At 44.9% G+C, this 25,149-nt stretch overlaps 1 protein-coding gene across 1 annotated transcript; it reads right to left on the reverse strand.

Moving 5' to 3' along the window:
* Nucleotides 1–12,431: 12,431 nt before the first annotated feature.
* LOC120021890 (globoside alpha-1,3-N-acetylgalactosaminyltransferase 1-like) lies at nucleotides 12,432–19,983 on the reverse strand. Its single transcript, XM_038965733.1, has 2 exons — nucleotides 19,950–19,983; nucleotides 12,432–13,330 (listed from the first exon to the last, which is right to left on the reverse strand). Exons 1-2 carry the CDS (start codon nucleotides 19,981–19,983, stop codon nucleotides 12,432–12,434), a joined length of 933 nt encoding a protein of 310 aa, XP_038821661.1.
* Between the last annotated feature and the right edge of the window lie 5,166 nt (nucleotides 19,984–25,149).

Consider the following 25,149-nt stretch of genomic DNA (forward strand, 5'->3'; position numbering starts at 1 on the left):
GTTCTATAATGCATTTTTTTTTTTTTATCAGGCTTGAAAAGAGTAGGGGAGTGGACTCAAAAGGGCATTAAAGCACAAGTCTCCTTGTGTGTACACACCTGCACTATCTCACCCAGTCAGTCCTCACTGAAGGTTGATTATGCAGCGTGTTTTGGTGTGGTGTAGCCTCAGCCAGGGTGTGGGAAAGCCTGTGTGAATCCAGCAGATTACTGTAGCCTGTCCACCACACCCATCCTGTCAGTTTAGTCAATCTCACACACACACACAGGCACACACACTAGAGAATGACCGATAATCGGCTGGGCCGATATATCAGGCCGATATTGGCTTTTTCTAGTCTATTGGCCCTTCTCTATCGGTTTTGCCGATAGTCAGGCTACATAGCAAAACTGCTGCTATGCCAGCTGCCACTCACCACCTGAGCCATGAGCACTGCACAAGGAATGTCTAGCTGGGAAAATCAGCAGAAGCAGCAAGCTAGCTCATTTTTCAACAGAAAGGTGCGGTATTGAGAAATGGATGAATTGACACAGTGACCAAAATGTAACACCTGTTGCAAATATTAATAAGCCTTGTGTTGACGTGCCTGTTCTTTAACACACACACATGACGTAAATGCAATACACAAGCTAGCTATGTGACCTGTTAGCAAAGATTACAATACCTAACCCTTTCATCTGTGGTGTTAGCTAGCTAGCTATATTAGCTAGTATGCTAGCTAGCTGGCTAGATAAACATGGTGCTAAGATATCAGATAGGAGATAATAACCAATGTAGCTAGCTAACGTTAGCTAGTTATCATTTTGAACAAGCACCATTTTTGGCAACAAGACATCTGACTTGCGGTGTAACGTTAGCTATTTACTGGTGTGCTGATCTGACCAGCGAGAATCGTATCCTTAAATTGACGGTTGATAGGATTAGATGACTGTCATAATAGGAAAATAAGTGTTTTAAAATTCCTAAATAAAGGTTGGCAATAGGTTTAGATACCTAAGAATCTTTCTGCATGTTTATGCACAAAGAAAGCTGTAGATCAGCGCGCGTGTGTGTGTGTTGACTGTGCGGCCACGCACTTCTCCAACTCAACTATCAAGTTTCCAGATGACAACAGTGGTAGGCCTGATTACCAACAACAACGAGACAGCCTACATGGAGGAGGTGAGGGCCCTGGCAGAGTGGTGCCAGGAAAATAACCTTATCACTCAATGTCAACAAAATGAAGGAGCTGATCGTGGACTTCAGGAGACAGCAGAGAGAGTACGCCCCTATCCACATGGACGGGGCTGCAGTATAGAGGGTGAAAAGCTTCAAGTTCCCCGGTGTGCACATCACTGACAACCTGAAATGGTCCACCCAAACAGACAGTGTGGTGAAGAAGGCACAACAGCGCATCTTCAACCTCACTTGGCTTTTACAGATGCACCATTCAGGGCATCCTATCGGGCTGTGTCACCGCCTGGTACTGCAACAGCACCGTCCGCAACTGCAGGGGTCTCCAGAGGGTGGTGCGATCTGTCCAACACATCACCGGGGGCACTCTGCCTTCCCTCCAGGACCTCTACAGCACCCGGTGTCACAGGAAGGCCAAGAAAATTATCAAGGACCTCAGCCACCCAAGCCATGGACTGTTCACCCTGCTACCATCCAGAAGGAGGAGACAGTACAGGTGCATCAAAACTGTGACAGAGAGACTGAAAAACAGCTTCTATCTACTGGCCTACAGGCTGTTAAATAGTCACCACTTGCCGGCCTCCGCCCAGTACCCTCCCTGAACTTAGTCACTTTTACTAGCCGGCTACCATCCTGTACTCTACATTGCACCTACGAGACTGCTGCCCTATGTACAGTGCATTCGGAAAGTATTCAGACCCCTTGAATTTTTCCACATTTTGTTACGTTACAACCTTAATCTAAAGTTGATTCAATAGTTTTTTCCCCCTCATCAATCTACACACAATACCCCATAATAACAAAGAAAAAGGTTTTTTAGAAATGTTTACACATGAAATATCACATTTACATAAGTATTCAGACCCTTTACTCAATACTTTGGTGAAGCACCTTTGGCAGCGAATACAGCCTTGAGTCTTCTTGGGTATGACGCTACAAACTTGGCACACCTGTATTTGGGGAGTTTCTCCCATTCTTCTCGGCAGATCCTCTCAACCTCTGTCAGGTTGGATGGGGAGCGTTGCTGCACAGCTATTTTCAGGTCTCTCCAGAGATGTTCGATCGGGTTCAAGTCCAGGCTCTGGCTGAGCCACTCAAGGACATTCAGAGACTTGTCCCGAAGCCACTCCTGTGTTCTCTTGGCTGTGTGCTTAGGGTCATTGTCCTGTTGGAAGGTGAACATTTGCCCCAGTCTGAGGTCCTGAGTGCTCTGGAGCAGGTTTTCATCAAATATCTCTCGGTACTTTGCTCCATTCAGCTTTCCCTCGATCCTGACTAGTCTCTCAGTCCCTGCCGCTGAAAAACATCCCCACAGCATGATGCTGCCACCACCATGCTTCACAATAGGGATGAAGCTAGATCGCAGTTGTAAATGAGAACTTGTTCTCAACTGGCTTACCTGGTTAAATACATTTTTTTTAAATTTAAAAAATGCCAGGTTTCCTCCAGACGTGACACTTGGCATTCAGGCCAAAGAGTTCAATCTTGGTTTCATCAGACCAGAACATCTTGTTTCTCATGGTCTGAGAGTCTTTAGGTGCCTTTTTGCAAACTCCAAGTGGGCAGTCATGTGCCTTTTACTGAGGAGTGGCTTCCGTCTGACCACTCTACCATAAAGGCCTGATTGGTGGAGTGCTGCAGAGATGGTTGTCCTTCTGGAAGGTTCTACTGTACCATCTCCACAGAGGAACTCTGGAGCTTTGTCAGATTGACCATCGGGTACTTGGTCACCTCCCTGACCAAGGCCCTTCTCCCCCGATTGCTCAGTTTGGCCGAGCGGCCAGCTCTAGGTAGAGTCTTAATGTCACGTTCTGACCTTAGTTCCTTTTTTATGTCTTTATTTTGGTTTGGTCAGGGCGTGAGTTGGGGTGGGCATTCTATGTTCTATATTCTATGTTTTGTTCTATGTGTTGTATTTCTGTGTTTGGCCTAGTATGGTTCCCAATCAGAGGCAGCTGTCAATCGTTGTCTCTGATTGAGAACCATACTTAGGTAGTCTGTTCCCACCTGTGTTTGTGGGTTGTTTCCTGTTTTGTGTTTGTTTCACCATTCAGGACTGTTTCGATTTTCGTTGTTATTTTACTTTGTTATTTTTGTATTTTCGTGTTCTATTAAAGTAACATGGACACTTACCACGCTGCGTTTTGGTCCGATATTTCATATTCCTCATCAGAAGAAGAAGAAAATCGTTACAGAACTACCCACCACAAACGGACCAAGCAGCATGGTAACAAGGAGCAGCGCGATCTGGAGAAATGGACATGGGAGGAGATATTGGACGGCAAGGGACCCTGGGCACAGGCTGGGGAATATCGCCGCCCCAAAGAAGAACTGGAGGCAGCTAAAGCTGAGCGGCGGCGATATGAGGTAAGGCAGCGCAACAGGCACGAGAGGCAGCCCCCCAATTTTTTGGGGGGAGGCATACGGGGAGATTGGTGGAGTCAGGCGATAGTCCTGAGCCAACTCCCCGTGCTTACCGGAAGAAGCGCAGTACTGGTCAGGCACCGTGTTATGCGGTCAAGCGCACGGTGTCGCCAGTACGCGCTCATAGCCCGGAGCGCTATAGGCCAGCCCCCCGCAAGTGCCATGCGAGAGTGGGCATCCAGCCAGGGCGTATTGTGCCGGCTCAGCGTGTTTGGTCTCCGGTACGCCGTTTCGGCCCAGGGTATCCTGCGCCGGCTCTGCGTGCTGTGTCTCCGGGGCGCTGGGAGGGTGCAGTGCGCCCTATGCCTGCGCTCTGCTCGTGCCGGGCGAATGTGGGCATTGAGCCTAAGGGAGAGGTGCGAGTGGTATGCACCAGATCTCCAGTGCTCCCCCACAGCCCGGTTCAACCTGTGCCTGCACTCTGGAGGGTCCGGGCTAAAGTGGTCATCCAGCCTGGAGGAGTGGTGCCAAAGCTGCGCACCAGAGCTCCAATGCTCCCTCACAGCCCGGTCCATCCGGTGCCTCCTCCACGCACCAGGCCTCCTGTAGGTCTCCCCAGCCTGGTGGGTCCTGTGGCAGCCCCACGCACCAGGCTGACTCTCCGTCTCCTCCCTCCAGGTTCTCTCTCCAGTCCGGAGCTGCCAGAGCCGCCCGTCAGTCCGGAGCTGCCAGAGCCGCCCGTCAGTCCGGAGCTGCCAGAGCCGCCCTCCTATCCGGAGCTGCCAGAGCCGCCCTCCTGTCCGGCGCTGCCAGAGTCTCCCGCCTGTCCGGCGCTGCCAGAGTCTCCCGCCTGTCCGGCGCTGCCAGAGTCTCCCGCCTGTCCGGCGCTGCCAGAGTCTCCCGCCTGTCCGGCGCTGCAAGAGTCTCCCTCCTATTCAGGGCCCGCTGTAAGGGTCCCCAGTCCGGGGTCGCCGGCGTGGGTCGCCACTCCAGAGGCGCCACATAAGTGGGCCAGGACTAAGGTGGAGTGGGGTCTACGTCCCGCACCAGAGCCGCCACCACGGTGAAATGCCCACCCAGACCCTCCCCTATAGGTTCAGGTTTTGCGGCCGGAGTCCGCACCTTTGGGGGGGGGGGTACTGTCACGTTCTGACCTTAGTTCCTTTTTTATGTCTTTATTTTGGTTTGGTCAGGGCGTGAGTTGGGGTGGGCATGCTATGTTCTATATTCTATGTTTTGTTCTATGTGTAGTATTTCTGTGTTTGGCCTAGTATGGTTCCCAATCAGAGGCAGCTGTCAATCGTTGAGAACCATACTTAGGTAACCTGTTCCCACCTGTGTTTGTGGGTTGTTTCCTGTTTTGTGTTTGTGTTTGTTTAACCATTCAGGACTGTTTCGATTTTCGTTGTTATTTTACTTTGTTATTTTTGTATTTTCGTGTTCTATTAAAGTAACATGGACACTTACCACGCTGCGTTTTGGTCCGATATTTCATATTCCTCATCAGAAGAAGAAAATCGTTACACTTAATGGTTCCCAACTTCTTCCATTTAAGAATGATGGATTCCACTGTGTTCTTGGGGACCTTCAATACTGCAGAAATGCTTTGATACCCTTCCCCGGATCTGTGCCTTGACACAATCCTGTCACAGACAATTCCTTCGACCTCATGGCTTGGTTTTTCTTCTGACATGCACTGTCAACTGTGGGACCTTATATTGAAAGGTGTGTGCCTTTCCAAATCATGTCCAATCAATTGAATTTACCCCATGTGGACTCCAATGAAGTTGTAGAAACATCTCAAGGATGATCAATGGAAACAGGATGCAACTGAGCTCAATTTCAAGTTTCATAGCAAAGGGTCTGAATACTTATGTAAATAAAGTGTTTCTGTTTAATATTTTTGAATGAATTTGCTAAAATGTCTAAAAACCTGTTTTCGCTTCAGACGCTGGTTCGATCCCGGGCTGTGTCACAACCGGCCGTGATCGAGAGTCCCATAGGGCGGCGCACAATTGGCTCAGCGTCGTCAGGGTTAGGGGAGGGTTTGTCCAGGGTAGGTGGTCATTGTAAATAAGAATTTGTTCTTAACTGATTTTCCTAGTTAAATAAATATGAAATAATATATATATATATATTTTTTAGAATAAGGCTGTAACGTAACAAAATGTGGGAAAAGTCAAGAGGTCTGAATACTTTCCGAATGCACTGTACATAGTCATTGAACACTGGTCACTTTAATAATGTTTACATACTGTTTTACCCACTTCATATGTATAAACTGTATTTTAGTCAAGGCTCATCCTATATAACTACTGCTGTATACACATTTTCTATTCATATACATAATGGATGTATTTCAATTCAGGACTCTGTCTTTGCTTGTTCTAAATATTTCTTCATTCCTGTCTTTAAATTTGTGTGTATTGTTTTGTATTGTTAGGTACTACTGCACTGTTGGAGCTAGAAACAAGCATTTTGTTGCACCTGCGATAACATCTGCAAAATACACTGAGTGTACAAAACATTAAGAACACCTTCCTAATATTGAGTTGCACCCACCTCAGAACAGCCTCAATTCATCGGGCATGGACTCTACAAGGTTTCAAAAGCATTCCACAGGGATGCTGGCCCACGTTGACTCCATTGCTTCCCACAGTTGTGTCTAGTTGGCTGGATGTGCTTTGGGTGGTGGCCCATTCTTGATACAACTGTTGAGTGTGAAAAACAGAGCAGAGTTGCAGTTCTTGATAGCCTCAAACCGGTGCGCCTGGCACCTACTTCCATACATACCCAGTTCAAAGGCACTTAAATATTTTGCCTTGCCCATTCACCCTCTGAATGGCACACATGAATGGCTTAAAAATCCTTAGTTAATTTGTCTCCTCTCTTCATCTACAATGATTGAAGTTAATTTAACAAGTGACATCAATAAGGGATCATAGTTTTCACCTGGTCAGTTTATCTCATGGAAAGAGCACGTGTTCCTGTTTCGTTTGTATGGGTGCGCGACTAATACAATTTTATTTACGTTCTCACTTCTCAAACTATGAGCAGATTTTAGTCATTCAGACACAACATGCAACGTCGTTTCATCTTTTTTCCTACACTCGCTCTCCTTGTTAGATATTATCCACATTTATGGCTTGGTAACAAATTTCATCACCATTGAGCTACAGGAGTTCTCATTTTAGCAGTAAACGGCAGCAAGCGATATGAGAGATTTGAAAGGGACAGGAGTTACCGCCTCGCTCTATCTAATCGAAAACAGCAGGATCAAGATACAACACGTGTCTTGACAGATAGCTGAACTAGCCAATTGATTTGTTTCTCATTTCTAATTTTGTTCTGTTAGCAGAGATGTGTTCTGATCAGCCCCAAAAAATGAAATTTTCCCGATCACGGAAAATTACAAAAAATACTTGTTTCATAAGCATCACTGATCACAAATCATGACATTACGTTGGACCCATTTTCACTGAATAGATTTTGTCGTCAACAGTTTCAAATGTAATTATATTGAATATCTGCCAAAAATATCAGCCATCGGCCTCCTTGACCCTAAAAAATCGGTATCGGCCCTAAAAAAATACATATTGTCGTTCTCTAAGACAAACACACACCTGAAACAGTCATCCGGACCTTGATAAACCAATCAACGTACCCTGATGAGATATTGTCATTGTCGTCTTACAGGAATTACTGCATAATAACAGTGAGATTTCTTCACAGATTCATATCATCTCATATGATGACATTTCCTCTGTAGCATGCCTCCTCTTTGTTGACACAAGTGCTCATTGTTTGAGGTTGTCAGTACTGAGTGGGGTGACAGAAGAGGTCCTCAAGACTGTGCTTCTATTCAAGCCAGGCACCCTGCTGGGCACATAAAGCGCAACGGATGTGATTGGACTAATTCACTTAACAGCCATTGTTTTTATAACAGCATAGATGATAACAACAGAGAGTAGCAGCAGTGTAAAAGAGGGGGGCATTGCAAATAGTCTGGGTAGCCATTTTATTGAATCTAATTTACATAATATCTAATTTACATAAGTATTCACACCCTGAGTCAATACTTTGTAAAGCACCTTTGGCAGCAATTACAGCTGTGAGTCTTTCTGGGTAAGTCTGTAACACCATGCTCAAACCGGACGCATAATAAGGTGTATTACCACGACCGACTGACCTCAGTTCATCTTTCAAACACACACGTGGGTATACCCATGTGCCAGCTCCTCATTGGTTATCTGCTTCTATAAACCGAAGAGGAGATGGGTGAGGCAGGACTTGCACCGCGTTCAGCATCACAAATAGAACTGACTTCTATTTTAGCACTTGGCAACGCAGACGTTCGTTGGCACGCGCGAGCAGTGTGGGTGCAATGATTGAATAACATGTATATGTAACTTTATTTTGCAACATTGGCAGCATGTAAGAGCTTTCCACACCTGAATTGTACAATATTTGCTAATTATTCGTAAAATAATTCTTCAAGCTCTGTCAAGTTGGTTGTTGATCATTGCTAGACAGCTATTTTCAAGTCTTGCCATAGATTTTCAAGCCGATTTAAGTCAAACCTTTAACTAGGCCACTCAGGAATATTCAATGTCGTCTTGGTTAGCAACTCCAGTGCATATTTGGCCTTAGGTTATTGTCCTGCTCAAAGGTGAGTTTGTCTCCCAGTGTCTGTTGGAAAGCAGACTGAACCAGGTTTTCCCTCTTGAATTTGGCCTTGCTTAGCACTATTAGTTTCTTTTTATCCCCCCAAAAAACGATATTGTCCTTGCTGATGACAAACATACCCATACATGATGCAGCCACCACCATGCTTGAAAATATGAAGAGTGGGACTCGGTGATGTGTTGTGTTGGATTTGCCCCAAACATAACGCATTGTATTCAGGACATAAAGTTCATATCTGAGCCACATTTTTTGCAATTTTAATTCAGTGCCTTATTGCGAACAGAATGCATGTTTTGGAATATTTGTTATTCTGTACAGGCTTTCTTCTTTTCACTCTGTCATGTAGGTTAGTATTCTGGAGTAAGTAGAATGGTATTGATCCATCCACAGTTTTCTACTCTCACAGCCATTAAACTCTATAACTGTTTTAAAGTCACCATTGGCCTCATAGTGAAATCCTTGAGTGGTTTCCTTCCTCTTCGGTAACTGATTTAGGAAGGACACCTGTATCTGTGTAGTCGCTGGGTTTATTGATACACCTTCGAAAGTGTAATTACTAACTTCACCATGCTCAAAGGGATATTCAATATCTGCTTTACTTTTTACCCATCAACCAATAGGTGCCCTTATTTGTGAGGCATTGGAATGCCTCCCTGGTCTTTGTGGTTGAATCTGTGTTTGAAATTCACTGCTCGATTGAGGGACCTTTCAGATAATTGTACAGGGATGAGGTAGTCATTCAAAAATCATGTTAAACACTATTGTTCCACACAGAGTCCACGCAAGTTATTTTGTGACTTGTTAAGCACATTTTTACTCCTGAACTTATTTAAGTTTCCCATAACAAAGGGGTTGAATACTGACTCAAGACATTTCAGCTTTTAATTTTTCATTCATTTGTAAAAATGTCTAAAAACAAAATTCCACTTTGACATTATGGGGTATTGTGTGTAGGCAAGTGAAACAGCATTTCATTTGAATCCATTTTAAATTCAGGCTGTAACACAACAAAATGTGGACAAAGTCAAAGGGGTGTGAATACTTTCTGAAGGCACTGTAAAGCCTTAAGTGTCAGCTTTTATTCCAAAATGGCTTCTTTGGATTCATTAGGCTTATATCACATTGCATTGTGAATAGCCGTAGGTAAGATTCAGCACAGGGATTCTCGACAGCGGGGAAATGTAAATCACAGAGATACACAGGTTCTGGCCTATATCCATATGCACATTGTACAAGAACTCACTTCTTATAATTTCCATTCATTTTGCAATACACGCTCTGCCTGTCTGGCACTCAGACTCTCCTCCCACCTCTGAATCTATTTTGAACGTCAAGAAAAGTCAATCATTAATCAGCGTGCTATTTGGACAGGCTCCCACATCGGTGATAATCAACAGCACATGCTCACTGGACTGCCCCTAAAGCCTCTAATCAGTACACAAAGAGATAAAGATGCTCTTTCTCCTTTGCCAATACTCAGAGGCCCTGTTAATGAATGTGTTATGCCCCAGAATTGAGGTCAATTGTAGGATATAGATTTTTTTATCACAAATCTAAATTTGAGTTCGAAATAGCATTTGTAAGAAATCCACTTGATAAGCCGCACCCCAGAAAAGTTTAAGTGAAACACTAATTCTGGCTTATTCTAAAATTGTGGCCCTCCAGAGTGTTCAGACTCTTGGCCAGGTCATAATCTGACCTAAACCCAATTGAGATGGTTTGGGATGAGTTGGACCACAGATTGAAGGAAAAGCAGCCAACAAGTGCTCAGCATATGTGAGAACTCCTTCAAAAAGCATTCCAGTTGAAGCTGGTTGAGAGAATGCCATGAGTGTGAAAAGCTGTCATCAAGGGAAAGGCTGGCTACTTTGAAGAATCTCAAATATAAAATATATTTTCATTTGATTAATACTTCCTTGGTTACTACATGATTCCACATGTGTTATTTCATAGTTTTTATACCTTCACTATTATTCTATAATGTAGAAAACAGTCAAAATAAATGAATGAGTAGGTGTGTCCAAACTTTTGACTGGTACTATATATAAAATGTAATATTGGGATGCAAACTCAAAATTGAATACATTTCAACCATATATATCTGACATGGTACAGGTGTCTTCTTTTTTTCAGCCCATAACCATGTGTGTATTCTTTTGTTTCAAAGTAGATTTGTTTAAGAATACCAATAAACACTCTGTGTGACCCTGATTTAGCCCACTGCAGTAAAAGATTTAAGTGACTTGCCTAGTTAAATAAAGGTAAAAAAATTCAATGTTGAACTCTTATTGAAACACATTAAAGTCTGCTATGGACCCAGAGAGTCAGTGATCCTACATTTGGTGGTTTGTTTACTAAGCAACAGCTTAAAATGATTGAGTTCAAAAGGAGTGGTAAGACCTCTGTTAGCATTCTTCAAGTAGCATGCGTAAGTCACTTATTCCTTTTATCAGTGTTTAAAGTTAATATCGGTGTATAAAGATGAACCGTAGTGGTTCGTTTGAAGTTTGAGCTTGCTTTTCTGTTGACTTGCACTAAAGATGAGGATGCATATTTATGACAATTAAAGGGCAACTCCGCCACTTTTCAACCTCATATTCATTATCTCCAGCACCAAAGCAATGTCTACATACATGTGAAAACAGTGCGTTTCTATGATCTGTGGTTAAAAATATTAGAAGAAAGGGCCTAAAAAAATGCTTCTCTGTGACTTCACATGGTAGGATTAAAAGTAAGAAAAACTGTGATTTTCCAAACCTGGAACAATTTTCTAGCCAGAGAGCGTATCTTCTTGCTGCCCACATCACAATCTCATAGTGTTTGAAAATCAGTTGTACATTTTTTTTTTAAACTTTTGATGATGTCATTGGGTAGAACTTTTTAAGATGATATCTTCTTTCTACAAAATGTAGAAATGCAAAGTTTTCACATATGTAGACACTGGTTTGGTGCTGGAGATAATGAATATGAGGTTGAAAAGTGGCGAAGTTGCCCTTTAAGCCAACAGCTATGCAAATGACATAAATATCATAAATATCAAAATATAAATATTTTGCATAGTTTGAACCTCTACAGATGTGTTCTATCAAAAGGAAGTGTTACTGTGGAAGCGTGACCAAGACAGTTAAGAGTTCACTGGGACTGTGAGACAGTAAAAACTGAAGAATGACTACACGTGGCGATTTGGCCCTGGAGACAGCTACTTTTGGCAGTGGGAAAAAGCCATCTGCCCGTGTTAGCCTTCCCATTGAAGAGTAGTAGCATGCAAGAATGGGAGGAGAGAGAGAGAGCAAGAGAGAAACAGAGAGAGAGAGTAATGCCAGAACATGTTAGAGAACCTAAAAAAGTAAAATTGTATTAAATCCATAAAACTAAGAATGAGTGTCTTAGGAGAAGGATATCGCTAAGCTTCTCTTCACCTGAGGAAGATATTGAAACATTTGTGTGTTTAACAAGTTGGTGAGTTATAGCTGGTCTTTTTGTGTCATTTTCAGTACTCTCATGCTTCTTCCCAAGCACCTGTCACTATATTGATATGCCGAGTGCATATTCTATTTCACCCAGCACCGAATGTGCTGTAAAAGACCGGTTGGGGAACAAACATTTTCGTAAGCAGTATAAGAAAGAGGATACTTATTACATTGACAATGGGAACACTTTGCCTAGCGTCCTCTAGTTCTGCACACACACAGCCCTGAACGCAAAGGCCAATATGGCACGTGGGGAAGCAGCATCCCACTGCTGTGTATTTAAAGACCTTGAAACGGCAGCTCCACCAGTTAATGATTGGCCAGTGCAGTGAAAGTGGGCACTTACAATGTTGACTCTTATTGGAAACCACAAAAGCCTTTGGAGTCGTATCTACAAGCTGACATTAATGGTATAGGCCTGTGTCTAAAGAGACAGGTTAATTCATTTTTTGTCTGGTGCAGAAGAGATAGGCTGCAGACAAACACACACACACACACACACACACACACACACACACACACACACACACACACACACACACACACACACACACACACACACACACACACACACACACACACACAGTATTTACTCCAATGGGTCTGCTGCCATTAGTTTAATTACTGACACATCAAAAGATTCCAAGGGATCCTTGTATTTGCCTTAAAATTGCTTTTGGAATGTATCTACATTTTATAGTTGTTATAATTCTAAGACAAAGCAAAGAAATAACCCTCTCAGCAGTCCTGCTCCTGTCTCTTTTGTGGCTCCAGGGAGTCACACTGCCTCCCCAGGGACACCACCCTCCTTGTGGGCACGTCGGCGGCCAGGGCTGAGTCCCACCAGCTGTACTCGGGCGAGAGGACACAAGTGGGCCTGCGGTTGATCAGGTAGCGGTTGAGGTAGCTCTCCTCCAGTCCGCGAGCCCTCAGACCCTTTTCCTGGTCCTGGAGGATGAGCTGGGAGCAGGCCCGGGCCATGGCGTACACCTCGGCGCACAGACCCCCGTACAGCTCCGACGTGTAGTAGTAGTCGCCCTCGTCCTCCTCCACTTGGGCCAGCGAGGTGGGCTCGCGCTCATACGGGAAGGTGTGGCGGGGCATGCCGTAGAGTTCCGGGTGCAGTGCGGCCACCAGCTCCCCCAGGATCTCAGCTCCCACCGGGGCCACCAGCTCCTGGTCCACGTCCATGCAGAAGACGTACTCCACCTCGTGCCTGACCGGCTCTTTAATGGCGGCCGCCAGCAGGGCCATGCGGCCCTGGGCTAGACGCTCCCAGCCGGGCATTTCGGCCACAGGGACCACCCTCAGCTCTCTGCCGGGGCCCAGCGGGGTCGGGGGATCCAGGGCGCGAGGGCTGTCTGTAAGAACGTAGTAGACCACGGTGTTACCGGGCAGGAAGTAGAGCTCGGCCGAGGAGAGGAAGCGGCGCAGGAAGTGGCTGTAGGGCCCCACGGCGAGCGTCAACAGGCCTGTGCGGACGCTGCGGTGGGCAAACTCGGCCCTCCGCCACGCTGAGCCGTCAGAGTCGCCCCACACCAGAGGAGCGCCCCAGGATGTCTCCAGGGGGAGGCGCTGTTGCTGTTCCTCCACACTGCCCACCCCTATGTCTCTGACTTCACTTCCTGATTCTGCATCTAGAGAAAGAGGAAGAGGGTGCGTGTCCACCTTGAGCACTGCTCTCCTCCATCTTAAAAAGTCTGAGGAGAAAAAAAGTCAAGAATTTGTCAACCATGTTCATAACGTGCAATTTATTCACTTTTACAGATTAATTACATAGAAACACATCAACTATACGATAGGAACAAATCAAATATTTAGTGTGAGTGGTTCTATTACAATGTGAAGCAATAAGAGCAGTGCACTTTTCTAATGAAGTTTATAATGTACTGAGTTGGTCTTAATTATCTTCATCTGTCCATATTACCACAGAATGTTTGGAAAGACGTGTCACCGAATTGTTTGTCAGTATCATATTTTCTTAGCAGACTGCTGAAAATGTCTGAAATGAAGGGAACTACTTTTAGACACCAGTCAGGGCAAATGAGGTCACAGCACGAAAGGTACCCTGACAAAAACAAAAGCGTTCTCCACTTCCTGGGCACAGAATGTGACGAGAGAACAAATACTGATGTAACACTCACAAACGAGCAGAGATAGGAGCAGACAGTACAGGACCAGCTGCTTCTTGGTCACTCTGACTGACCCTGTTGGATAAAACACAACATAGCCTACTGGTTAACTGACCTGGGGCTGGTGCGCACACACACACACACACACACACACACACACACACACACACACACACACACACACACACACACACACACACACACACACACACACACACACACACACACACACACACACACACACACACACACACACACACACACACACACAAACTTACCACACTGGTTCCATCAGCCTAGAATATACAGTAATGGATCTGTGGCCCTTTTGATTCGAAGAGTGAGAGCATACATTCCTATCTTATTTACTGCAGTGGGCTAAATCAGGGTCAAACAGAGTGTTTCTTGGTAGTCTTAAACAAATCTATTTTGAAAAAAAAGTATACACTTCACACACATGGTTATAGGCTTAAAAAAAAGAAAACACCTATACCGTGTCAGATATAGAGTTGAAATGTATTCCATTTTTATACATTGTACTTTACAGTTGAAGTCGGAAGTTTACATATACTTAGGTTGGAGTCATAAAACTCGTTTTTCAACCACTCCACAAATGTCTTGTTAACAAACGATAGTTTTGGCAAGTCGGTTAAGACATCTACTTTGTACATGACACAAGTAATTTTTCCAACAATTGTTTCCAGACAGATTATTTCACTTATAATTCACTGTATCACAATTCCAGTGGGTCAGAAGTTTACATACATTAAGTTGACTGTGCCTTTTAACAGCTTGGAAAATTCCAAAAAAAGGATGTCATGGCTTTAGAAGCTTCTGATAGGCTAATTGACATCATTTGAGTCAATTGGAGGTTTACCTGTGAATGTATTTCAAGGCCTACCTTCAAACTCAATGCCTCTTTGCTTGACATCATGGGAAAATCACAAGAAATCAGCCAAGACCTCAGAAAAAAAATGTAGACCTCCAGAAGTCTGGTTCATCCTTGGGAGCAATTTCCAAACACCTCATCTGTAGTGAATGTACGCAAGTATAAACACCATGGGACCACGCAGCCGTCATACCGCTCAGGAAGGAGATTCGTTCTCTTAGAAATGAACGTACTTTGGTGTGAGAAGTGTAAATCAATCCCAGAACAACAGCAAAGGACCTTGTGAAGATGCTGGAGGAAACAGATTCAAAAGTATCTATATCCACAGTAAAACAGGTCCTATATCGGCATAACCTGAAAGGCCGCTCAGCAAGGAAGAAGCCACTGCTCCAAAACTGCCATAAAAAAGCCAGACTACGGTTTGCAACTGCACATGGGGACAAAGATCTTAACTTTTGGAGAAATGTCCTCTGGTCTGATGAAACAAAAATAGAACTGTTTGGCCATAATGACCATTGTTATGCTCGGAAGAAAAAGGGGGAGGCTTGCAAGCCGAAGAACACCATCCCAACCGTGAAGCACAGGGGTGTAACGGAACTCTAATTCCTCCTCCTCCTCGGACGAGGAGAGGAGAGAGGGATCGGAAGACCAATTTGCAGCGAGGTAGGATGACATAATGAATTTATTTACAAAACGAAACTAAACACACGAAGAACACTTGAAAAAATACAAAACAACAAAACGACGTAGACTGACCTAAAACATGTGAACTTACATATAACGAAGAACGCACGAAACAGGTACAGACTACAAACCAACGCTACAGTCCCGTGTGGCACGAACATACATACAGACACAGGAGACAACCACCCACCAACAAACAGTGAGAACAACCTACCTTAATATGACTCTCAATCAGAGGAAACGTCAAACACCTGCCTCTGATTGAGAGCCATACCAGGCAACCCAAAACCAACATAGAAACAGAAAACATAGACTGCCCACCCAAAACTCACGCCCTGACCAATAAACACATACAAAACAAGAGAAAACAGGTCAGGAACGTGACATAACCCCCCCCTTAAGGTGCGAACGCCGGGCGCACCAGCACAAAGTCTAGGGGAGGGTCTGGGTGGGCATCTGACCACGGTGGTGGCTCAGGCTCCGGACGCTGTCCCCACACCACCATAGTCACTCCCCGCTTCTGTATCCCCCTCCCAATGACCACCCTCCAACTAAACCCACCTAAATGAAGGGGCAGCACCGGGATAAGGGCCAGCACCGGGATAAGGGGCAGCTCCGGGCTGAGGGACGGCAGCTCCGGGCTGAGGGACGGCAGCTCCGGGCTGAGGGACTCTGGCAGGTCCTGGCTGGACGGCTCTGGCAGGTCCTGGCTGGACGGCTCTGGCAGGTCCTGGCTGGACGGCTCTGGCAGGTCCTGGCTGGACGGCTCTGGCAGGTCCTGGCTGGACGGCTCTGGCAGGTCCTGGCAGGTCCTGGCTGGACGGCTCTGGCAGGTCCTGGCTGGACGGCTCTGGTAGGTCCTGGCTGGACGGCTCTGGCAGGTCCTGGCTGGACGGCTCTGGCTGGTCCTGGCTGGACGGCTCTGGCTGGTCCTGGCTGGACGGCTCTGGCTGGTCCTGGCTGGACGGCTCTGGCTGGTCCTGGCTGGACGGCTCTGGCTGGTCCTGGCTGGACGACGGCTCAGTCCAGACGAGCAGTTCATGCGGCGTTGGGCAGACGGGCAGTTCAGGCGCCGCTGGGCAGACTGGCAGACCTGTAGGGAGGAGACTGAGAGACAGCCTGGTGCGTGGTATAGGCACTGGCTGCGCTGGAGAGGAGGAAAGCTCTGACAGCGCTGGACAGGTGGGAGCAGCTGGAGAGAGAACCTGGAGAGACAGCCTGGTGCGGGGGGCTGCCACCGGAGGACTGGTACTTGGAGGTGGCACCGGGTATACCGGACCGTGAAGGAGGACACGTGCTCTTGAGCACCGAGCCTGCCCAACCCTACCAGGTTGAATGGTGCCCGTAGCCCTGCCAGTGCGGCGAGGTGGAATAGCCCGCACTGGGCTATGCTGGCGAACCGGGGACACCATCTGTAAGGCTGGTGCCATGTATGCCGGCCCGAGGAGACGCACTGGTGGCCAGATGCGTTGGGCCGGCTTCATGACATCCGGCTCGATGCCCAACTTAGCCCTACCAGTGCGGCGAGGTGGAATAGCCCGCACTGGGCTAAGCACGCGTACTGGGGACACCGTGCGCTTTACCGCATAACACGGTGTCTGACCAGTACGACGCCCTCTCACTCCACGGTAAGCACGGGGAGTTGGCTCAGGTATCCTACCCGGCTTTGCCACACTCCTCGTGTGCCCCCCCCCAAGAAATTTTTGGGTCTGACTCTCGGGCTCCCAACCGCGTCGCCGCGCTGCCTCCTCATACCAGCGCCTCTCTGCCTTCGCTGCCTCCAGCTCCGCCTTGGGACGGCGATATTCCCCTGGCTGAGCCCAGGGTCCTTTGCCGTCCAGGATCTCCTCCCATGTCCATGAATCCTGGGATCTCTGCGGTTGCTGTCGCTGCCCTTCTCCCCGCTGCTTGATCCTGGTAATTTGGTGGGTGGTTCTGTAACGGAACTCTAATTCCTCCTCGGACGAGGAGAGGAGAGAGGGATCGGAAGACCAATTTGCAGCGAGGTAGGATGACATAATGAATTTATTTACAAAACGAAACTAAACACACGAAGAACACTTGAAAAAATACAAAACAACAAAACGACGTAGACTGACCTAAAACATGTGAACTTACATATAACGAAGAACGCACGAAACAGGTACAGACTACAAACCAACGCTACAGTCCCGTGTGGCACGAACATACATACAGACACAGGAGACAACCACCCACCAACAAACAGTGAGAACAACCTACCTTAATATGACTCTCAATCAGAGGAAACGTCAAACACCTGCCTCTGATTGAGAGCCATACCAGGCAACCCAAAACCAACATAGAAACAGAAAACATAGACTGCCCACCCAAAACTCACGCCCTGACCAATAAACACATACAAAACAAGAGAAAACAGGTCAGGAACGTGACAAGGGGTGGCAGCATCATGTTGTGGGGGTGCTTTGCTGCAGGAGGGACTGGTGCACTTCACAAAATAGATGGCATCATTAGCAAGGAAAATTCTGTGGATATATTGAAGCAACATCTCAAGACATCGGTCAGGAAGTTAAAGCTTGGTCACAAAAGGGTCTTCCAAATGGACATTGACCCCAAGCATACTTCCAAAGTTGTGGCAAAATGGCTTAAGGACAACAAAGTCAAGGTATTGGAGTGGCCATCACAAAGCCCTGACCTCAATCCTATAGAAAATGTGTGGCCAGAACTGAAAAAGCATGTGCGAGCAAGGAGGACTACAAACCTGACTCCGTTACACCAGCTCTGTCAGGAGGAATGGGCCAAAATTCAACCAACTTATTGTGGGAAGCTTGTAGAAGGCTACCCAAAATGTTTGACCCAAGTTAAACAATTTAAAGGCAATGCTACCAAATACTAATTGAGTGTATGTAAACTTCTGACACACTGGGAATGTGATAAAAGAAATAAAAGCTGAAATAAATCATTATCTCTACTATTATTCTGACATTTCACATTCTTAAAATAAAGTGGTGATCCTAACTGACCTAAAACAGGGAATTTTTACTTGGATTAAATGTCAGGAATTGTGAAAAACTGAGTTTAAATGTATTTGGCTAAGGTGTATGTAAACTTCCAACTTCAGCCTGTATATAGATCACAGAAGACTGAAATATAACAAAAACATTTTATATAGAAACACCAGATTTTAAGCAGGTTTTTGAAATAATGTTGATTAATTATGAAATTATGAACAATATTAATAACATTCCACCCATGAGGCCACTAGATCGCGATTTGGTAATTTCACTGCAGGAAAGGGCTACAGGCCCAGTGCAGTCAAAAATGTGTTTTATATATATTCCCACACTATGAGGTTGGAATAATACTGTGAAGTTGTGAAAATTATGATAATGCCCTTTTAGTGTAACAGTTGTTTGAAAAGGCCGCCTGAAAATGCAGCCTGTTTTGGTGCAATGGAGTTTGGCCTGCCTGGTGATGTCACCAGGCAGTAAATTAGTTAATAGACCAATAATCAATCAATCAATCAAATGTATTCATAAAGCCCCTTTTACATCAGCCGATGTCACAAAGTGCTATACAGAAACCCAGCCTAAAACCCCAAACAGCAAGCAATGCAGATGTAGAAGCTCGTAGAAGAAGATAGAAGATAGTTCCAAAACTCTCTGCCAATAACAGCTAGATTTCAGTTTTCCCCTCCCTGCTCAGAACACTCTCAGACAGTCCTAGCAAAATTCTTGTTTAAGAAATTGCTCTTTTCTCTTTGCTGAAAAGCCATTTTTCTTATTTTTTAAAAGAATTTTAATTGAAGACAATCACATTAAGGTACTTAATTGTTACCCAGAAATGATTTGATATTGAGATAAAAACAGCTGCATTGGGCCTTTATGTACACAGCTTACAAATGTCTCAGTGGCTCTGAAAATGAAGCATCGATGAGGGAAGAAATGTTACATTCCAGGTTGGGAATGAGAAGAATGCACTTACACTTCGGAAGTGTGACACCTTGCAATTCTTTTAGTAGTGAAAGTCTCTCTCGGTATCATTACAGAACTTGTAGGCTGTGTCACCCAAGTCAACTTTCTAAATTAGCCTGCTTCATGTAGGCCTACCATCGTGTCCTGAAAGTCTTGTAGTCAGTGAGCTACCAAGATCTTATCTAAGAAACAAACTGTGTTAGATCCAAAATGTCAAATCAGGACACCAGGATTGTGTTCATTAGGGGACACAGTAGAAAAACTTTTGCAATAGAAAATGGAAACAAGTGTTTATTTTTGGGTGTCCTGTTTCACTCTGTTTTGCGTTTTCTTCTGTTTCATGCCTACTGCACAGGTTGATTGCTTCGGATAGAACAGTATGAGGTTAAAACATGAACCAAAAAAACATCTCTCACTCTCCTCCATTTCGCAATTGGAAAAACCATGACCTGTTTACCAATTGCCTGCGATGTGAGGATTCACAGAGAGAGGAAAGTGAGGTATAGAGAGAAATAAGGAGATAGAGAGAGAGAGAGAGAGAGAGAGAGAGAGAGGAAAATAAGAAGTGAAGGTGCCTTGATGGATAAGTTGGACTGACCTGAGAGCAGTTTGCAGAGTGGGAACAGCACCATGTTCTGGACAGACAAGAAGCGGCAGCAGGACCTGGCTTTGGGCTGAGGCCTGGATAGTTGCCAGGATACCCCTATTCTGTCTCTCTCTCTCTCTCTCTCTCTCTCTCTCTCTCTCTCTCTCTCTCTCTCTCTCTCTCTCTCTCTCTCTCTCTCTCTCTATATATATATATATATATATATATATATATATATATATATATATATATCCTTCTTTCTCTACGTCTAGCACTTTTTAAGATATCAATATTGTCTTTCTCAGTCGTCTTTCTCCGTTGTGTTTTCCTCTCTCATATCCCACTCCCTTGTCTTTCCTCCTCTCTTTCTTTTCTCCCCCTCTCTTTTCACTCTTTCCACTTCAGGGTTCTGGATGCTTCTCATCTGGAGCATGCCCAAAGCAACCAGATGTTTTGGGAATCTGGGCAGATGGGATGAGTTTGGAAATAAGATATGGAGAGAAAGGAGATGAGAAGGAGTGGAAGAGAGGAAATTAGAGTGGAGGGTGCTTTCAAATGATAGAACATGAGGCCTTCATTTAATTCTTTACAAGAAAACAAATGCATAAAGGTTGTGGTAGTCTTAAGATAAGAGAGGTGGGCCAGTAACCTGAGGTTTGCCTGTCTGAATTCCAGTGAGCTGCAGAGATCTAGCCTTTTGGTGGCCCTAAACCAGATTTTGTTGCAGTTAAAGTTCATTTCCTGAAATTCCCAAAAAACGTGCCATTACTTATGCCATTTGATTGGATAATGTGACAGATGATCATTTCATAATGATAATAACTAATGCATTCTGTTTTGTTATTATTATTCATGGTTTTCCATCTTGGATAATGGAGGATCAAGAAAACCTTTCTGTTTTACATCATAGTGTCAGGTTAATCATTTTTACAACATGAAGATGGTCATCACAATATGAAGATGACCATCACAATGTCAGCGATCAATAAAAATCTAAAGATTCTCATTGCTCTCCCTCAGAGATGAAGATGGAAGAAGAACTAAATGAGATCGACAGGCTGCCAGAAACTAGAAGACAACGACAGACTTGAAGAGAAGAGGAAGGCATCGAGTGAATCTGAAGAGAAGCTAAAAGATAAGAACTCAACTCTGGAGGAGAGAAATAATTTAAAGATGCACGGCAGGATCTTAAGCGCAACAAATTCGTAATACACTGCTCAAAAAAATAAAGGGAACACTTAAACAACACAATGTAACTCCAAGTCAATCACACTTCTGTGAAATCAAACTGTCCACTTAGGAAGCAACACTGATTGACAATAAATTTCACATGCTGTTGTGCAAATGGAATAGACAAAAGGTGGAAATTATAGGCAACTAGCAAGACACCCCCAATAAAGGAGTGGTTCTGCAGGTGGTGACCACAGACCACTTCTCAGTTCCTATGCTTCCTGGCTGATGTTTTGGTCACTTTTGAATGCTGGCGGTGCTTTCACTCTAGTGGTAGCATGAGACGGAGTCTACAACCCACACAAGTGGCTCAGGTAGTGCAGCTCATCCAGGATGGCACATCAATGCGAGCTGTGGCAAGAAGGTTTGCTGTGTCTGTCAGCGTAGTGTCCAGAGCATGGAGGCGCTACCAGGAGACAGGCCAGTACATCAGGAGACGTGGAGGAGGCTGTAGGAGGGCAACAACCCAGCAGCAGGACCGCTACCTCCGCCTTTGTGCAAGGAGGAGCACTGCCAGAGCCCTGCAAAATGACCTCCAGCAGGCCACAAATGTGCATGTGTCTGGTCAAACGGTCAGAAACAGACTCCATGAGGGTGGTATGAGGGCCCGACGTCCACAGGTGGGGGTTGTGCTTACAGCCCAACACCGTGCAGGACGTTTGGCATTTGCCAGAGAACACCAAGATTGGCAAATTCGCCACTGGCGCCCTGTGCTCTTCACAGATGAAAGCAGGTTCACACTGAGCACATGTGACAGATGTGACAGAGTCTGGAGACGCCGTGGAGAACGTTCTGCTGCCTGCAACATCCTCCAGCATGACCGGTTTGGCGTTGGGTCAGTCATGGTGTGGGGTGGCATTTCTTTGGGGGGCCGCACAGCCCTCCATGTGCTCGCCAGAGGTAGCCTGACTGCCATTAGGTACCGAGATGAGATCCTCAGACCCCTTGTGAGACCATATGCTGGTGCGGTTGGCCCTGGGTTCCTCCTAATGCAAGACAATGCTAGACCTCATGTGGCTGGAGTGTGTCAGCAGTTCCTGCAAGAGGAAGGCATTGATGCTATGGACTGGCCCGCCCGTTCCCCAGACCTGAATCCAATTGAGCACATCTGGGACATCATGTCTCGCTCCATCCACCAACGCCACGTTGCACCACAGACTGTCCAGGAGTTGGCGGATGCTTTAGTCCAGGTCTGGGAGGAGATCCCTCAGGAGACCATCCGCCACCTCATCAGGAGCATGCCCAGGCGTTGTAGGGAGGTCATACAGGCACGTGGAGGCCACACACACTACTGAGCCTCATTTTGACTTGTTCTAAGGACATTACATCAAAGTTGGATCAGCCTGTAGTGTGGTTTGCCACTTTAATTTTGAGTGTGACTCCAAATCCAGACCTCCATGGGTTGATAAATTTGATTTCCATTGATAATTTTTGTGTGATTTTGTTGTCAGCACATTCAACTATGTAATGAAAAAAGTATTTAATAAGAATATTTCATTCATTCAGATCTAGGATGTGTTATTTTAGTGTTTCCTTTATTTTTTTTAGCAGTGTATATTGCACAAATTGGATTTGTAACATATCACACAAAATGGATGATGTAGTACAGAATTGAATGACGTAGTACACAAAAAACAGGGACCAGTTTTGGCTAGTGAGCACCTCTTTCAAAACTACTGGCTGAAATGACACAAACGTTAGAGAATGCATCTTTACGGCCAGAGGGCAGCCTAGAAAAAACTACAAAGCATCTGATTGAGGACATCAAACACCTCCAGGAGAAAGACACACAACTGGATGATATGACCAAGCAAATGAGAGAGAAAGAGAGATTAATGGAAAACACTATTAAAGAAGTGGAGAAAGTAAGAGACAACTGGAGGCACTGGGGAAGGACCTGCAGGACAAGAACAACCAAGTAGATAACTTTAGAGTCCTACTGCAGGAAAAAATATATTCAGCTAGAAGCCAGGAACCACAGACTGGGAGAGAAGGACAACCTATTGGAAGAGAGCGATAAACAAGTGGAGGATGTCAGCAATGAAAATGTAAAACTGGGTAAGATTATTTAAACAATTTCATCACCATCTTTACTGTACAGTGTACGTTCCTCAACCAGGTTATTGAAGTAGACTCTCCTCAAAGTTACCAATACGGTTGAACATCACGTCATACTTTCCATCTGCCTAATATTTCTGCCTAATGTTAGTTCTCCTCTGTCATTTCAGCTAAACAGATACAGTGCATTCGGAAGGTATTCAGACCCCTTGACTTTTTCCACATTTTGTTACATTACAGCCTTATTATAAAATGGATTAAATTGTTTATTTTTTCCTTCATCAATCTACACACAATACCCCATAATGACAAAGCAAAAACAGGTTTTTAGGAATCGTTGCCAAAAACAAAACAAAAAACAAACGGAAATATCACAATTACATAGTTATTCAGACCCTTTACTCAGTACTTTGTTGAAGCCCCTTTGGCAGTGATTACAGCCTCAAGTCTTCTTGGGTATGACGCTACAAGCTTGGCACACCTGTACTTGGGGAGTTTCTCCCATTCTTCTCTGCAGATCCTCTCAAGCTCTGTCAGGTTGGATGGGGAGCGTTGCTGCACAGCTATTTTCACGTCTCTCCCTAGATGAATCAGCAAACCTTCCTTCATGACCTGGCCTCTGTAAATTGGTATAGAATAAGCTTGATCCCCTCTGTCGAATACGCTTGGACCTTCGTTTTGGCATTTTCAGTGGTATTGTTAAAACACGCCCCATAAAGAAAATGATAATTAAAAACAGGTTCAGCCCCTGGTTCGACCGTGATCTGGTACTCCACCTCAAGAATTCCATTTGGCGAAAAGCTCGGCACACACATAATCAGGCTGACTGGCTATATTTCAGGCAAAGGAGAATAAGTGCACTCAGGCTGTCCGAAAGGCCAGTGGCGATTGTAACATGTAAATGTTGGTGGGGCAAAAAAAATATATAGAGTGGGATGCATGCCAGCAAAGCCACTACACAACACAACACTAAACAATACATTAATTGCCCTATAACGGTGACAAACGGTGCCCATAAACTGTTAGGGCCTATACATAAAGCTGTCCCAACAGCAGTACCAACATCTTACCACTGCTACACCTGGCTATCAGCAGAGCCTTGTCTGGCAGCGAAACAGTTCATTCAGCCTCATTTACTGCCTTTTAAAAAAACATACTGTAGCTGATATGGCTGACTTACTTAAACAAATGTGGTTTCTAGTGACAATTGAGATGTACAAACTATGGCAGAAGGGGACGTAATTTCAATTAAGACATTAATTAGCCAGCTAGGACTGACATAGTCAATATAACTATTTGTTTAGCACTTTTGAAATGTACAGCGACAGAATTCAGAACATGGGCCGTTCTTACAGTATTCTCCTTGTACACCAAGTCAGAACCGTAGGATAAATAAAGGGGGTATATAAGCAGACAATGAAAGCTCTTACAATATTTGATGATTATATTTCTCTAAAACAGGTTATAGGCTACATGTGCACCACAAAATAGACCAAATTATTAGGCTGAGGCACATGGGCTACTAACTATCTTTCTACACAACATACACTTAGTATTACTTTATTAGCTACGATATACATATCTACCTGGCATATTACATAATTTACGCAGCAGCATACAATACATTTTTGGACTCACCTTGTTGTGCTGTGCTCACTTGAACAGGAAGGTGGTGCGGTGGTCCTTCGTGGGCAAATTTTGTCATCAACGTCTGGCATTCTCTGTATTTATGGTGCATTCAAAACAACTTGGAACTTTAAAAAAACAAGGTTGACTCATGATGACGTAATTGATCTTCAGGTCGTAGCTATAGAAGAGCCCGGATTTACAATTCCGAGTTGGATGACCGTTCAAAACTTATTTTCAGTCAGAGCTCGTTTATTCCCAAAGTCAAGTTTTCGCATTTCCGAATTAACAGTTGTTT

This window comes from Salvelinus namaycush, chromosome 2, assembly GCF_016432855.1.
Source record: "Salvelinus namaycush isolate Seneca chromosome 2, SaNama_1.0, whole genome shotgun sequence".
Classification (NCBI taxonomy): Eukaryota; Metazoa; Chordata; class Actinopteri; order Salmoniformes; family Salmonidae; genus Salvelinus; species Salvelinus namaycush.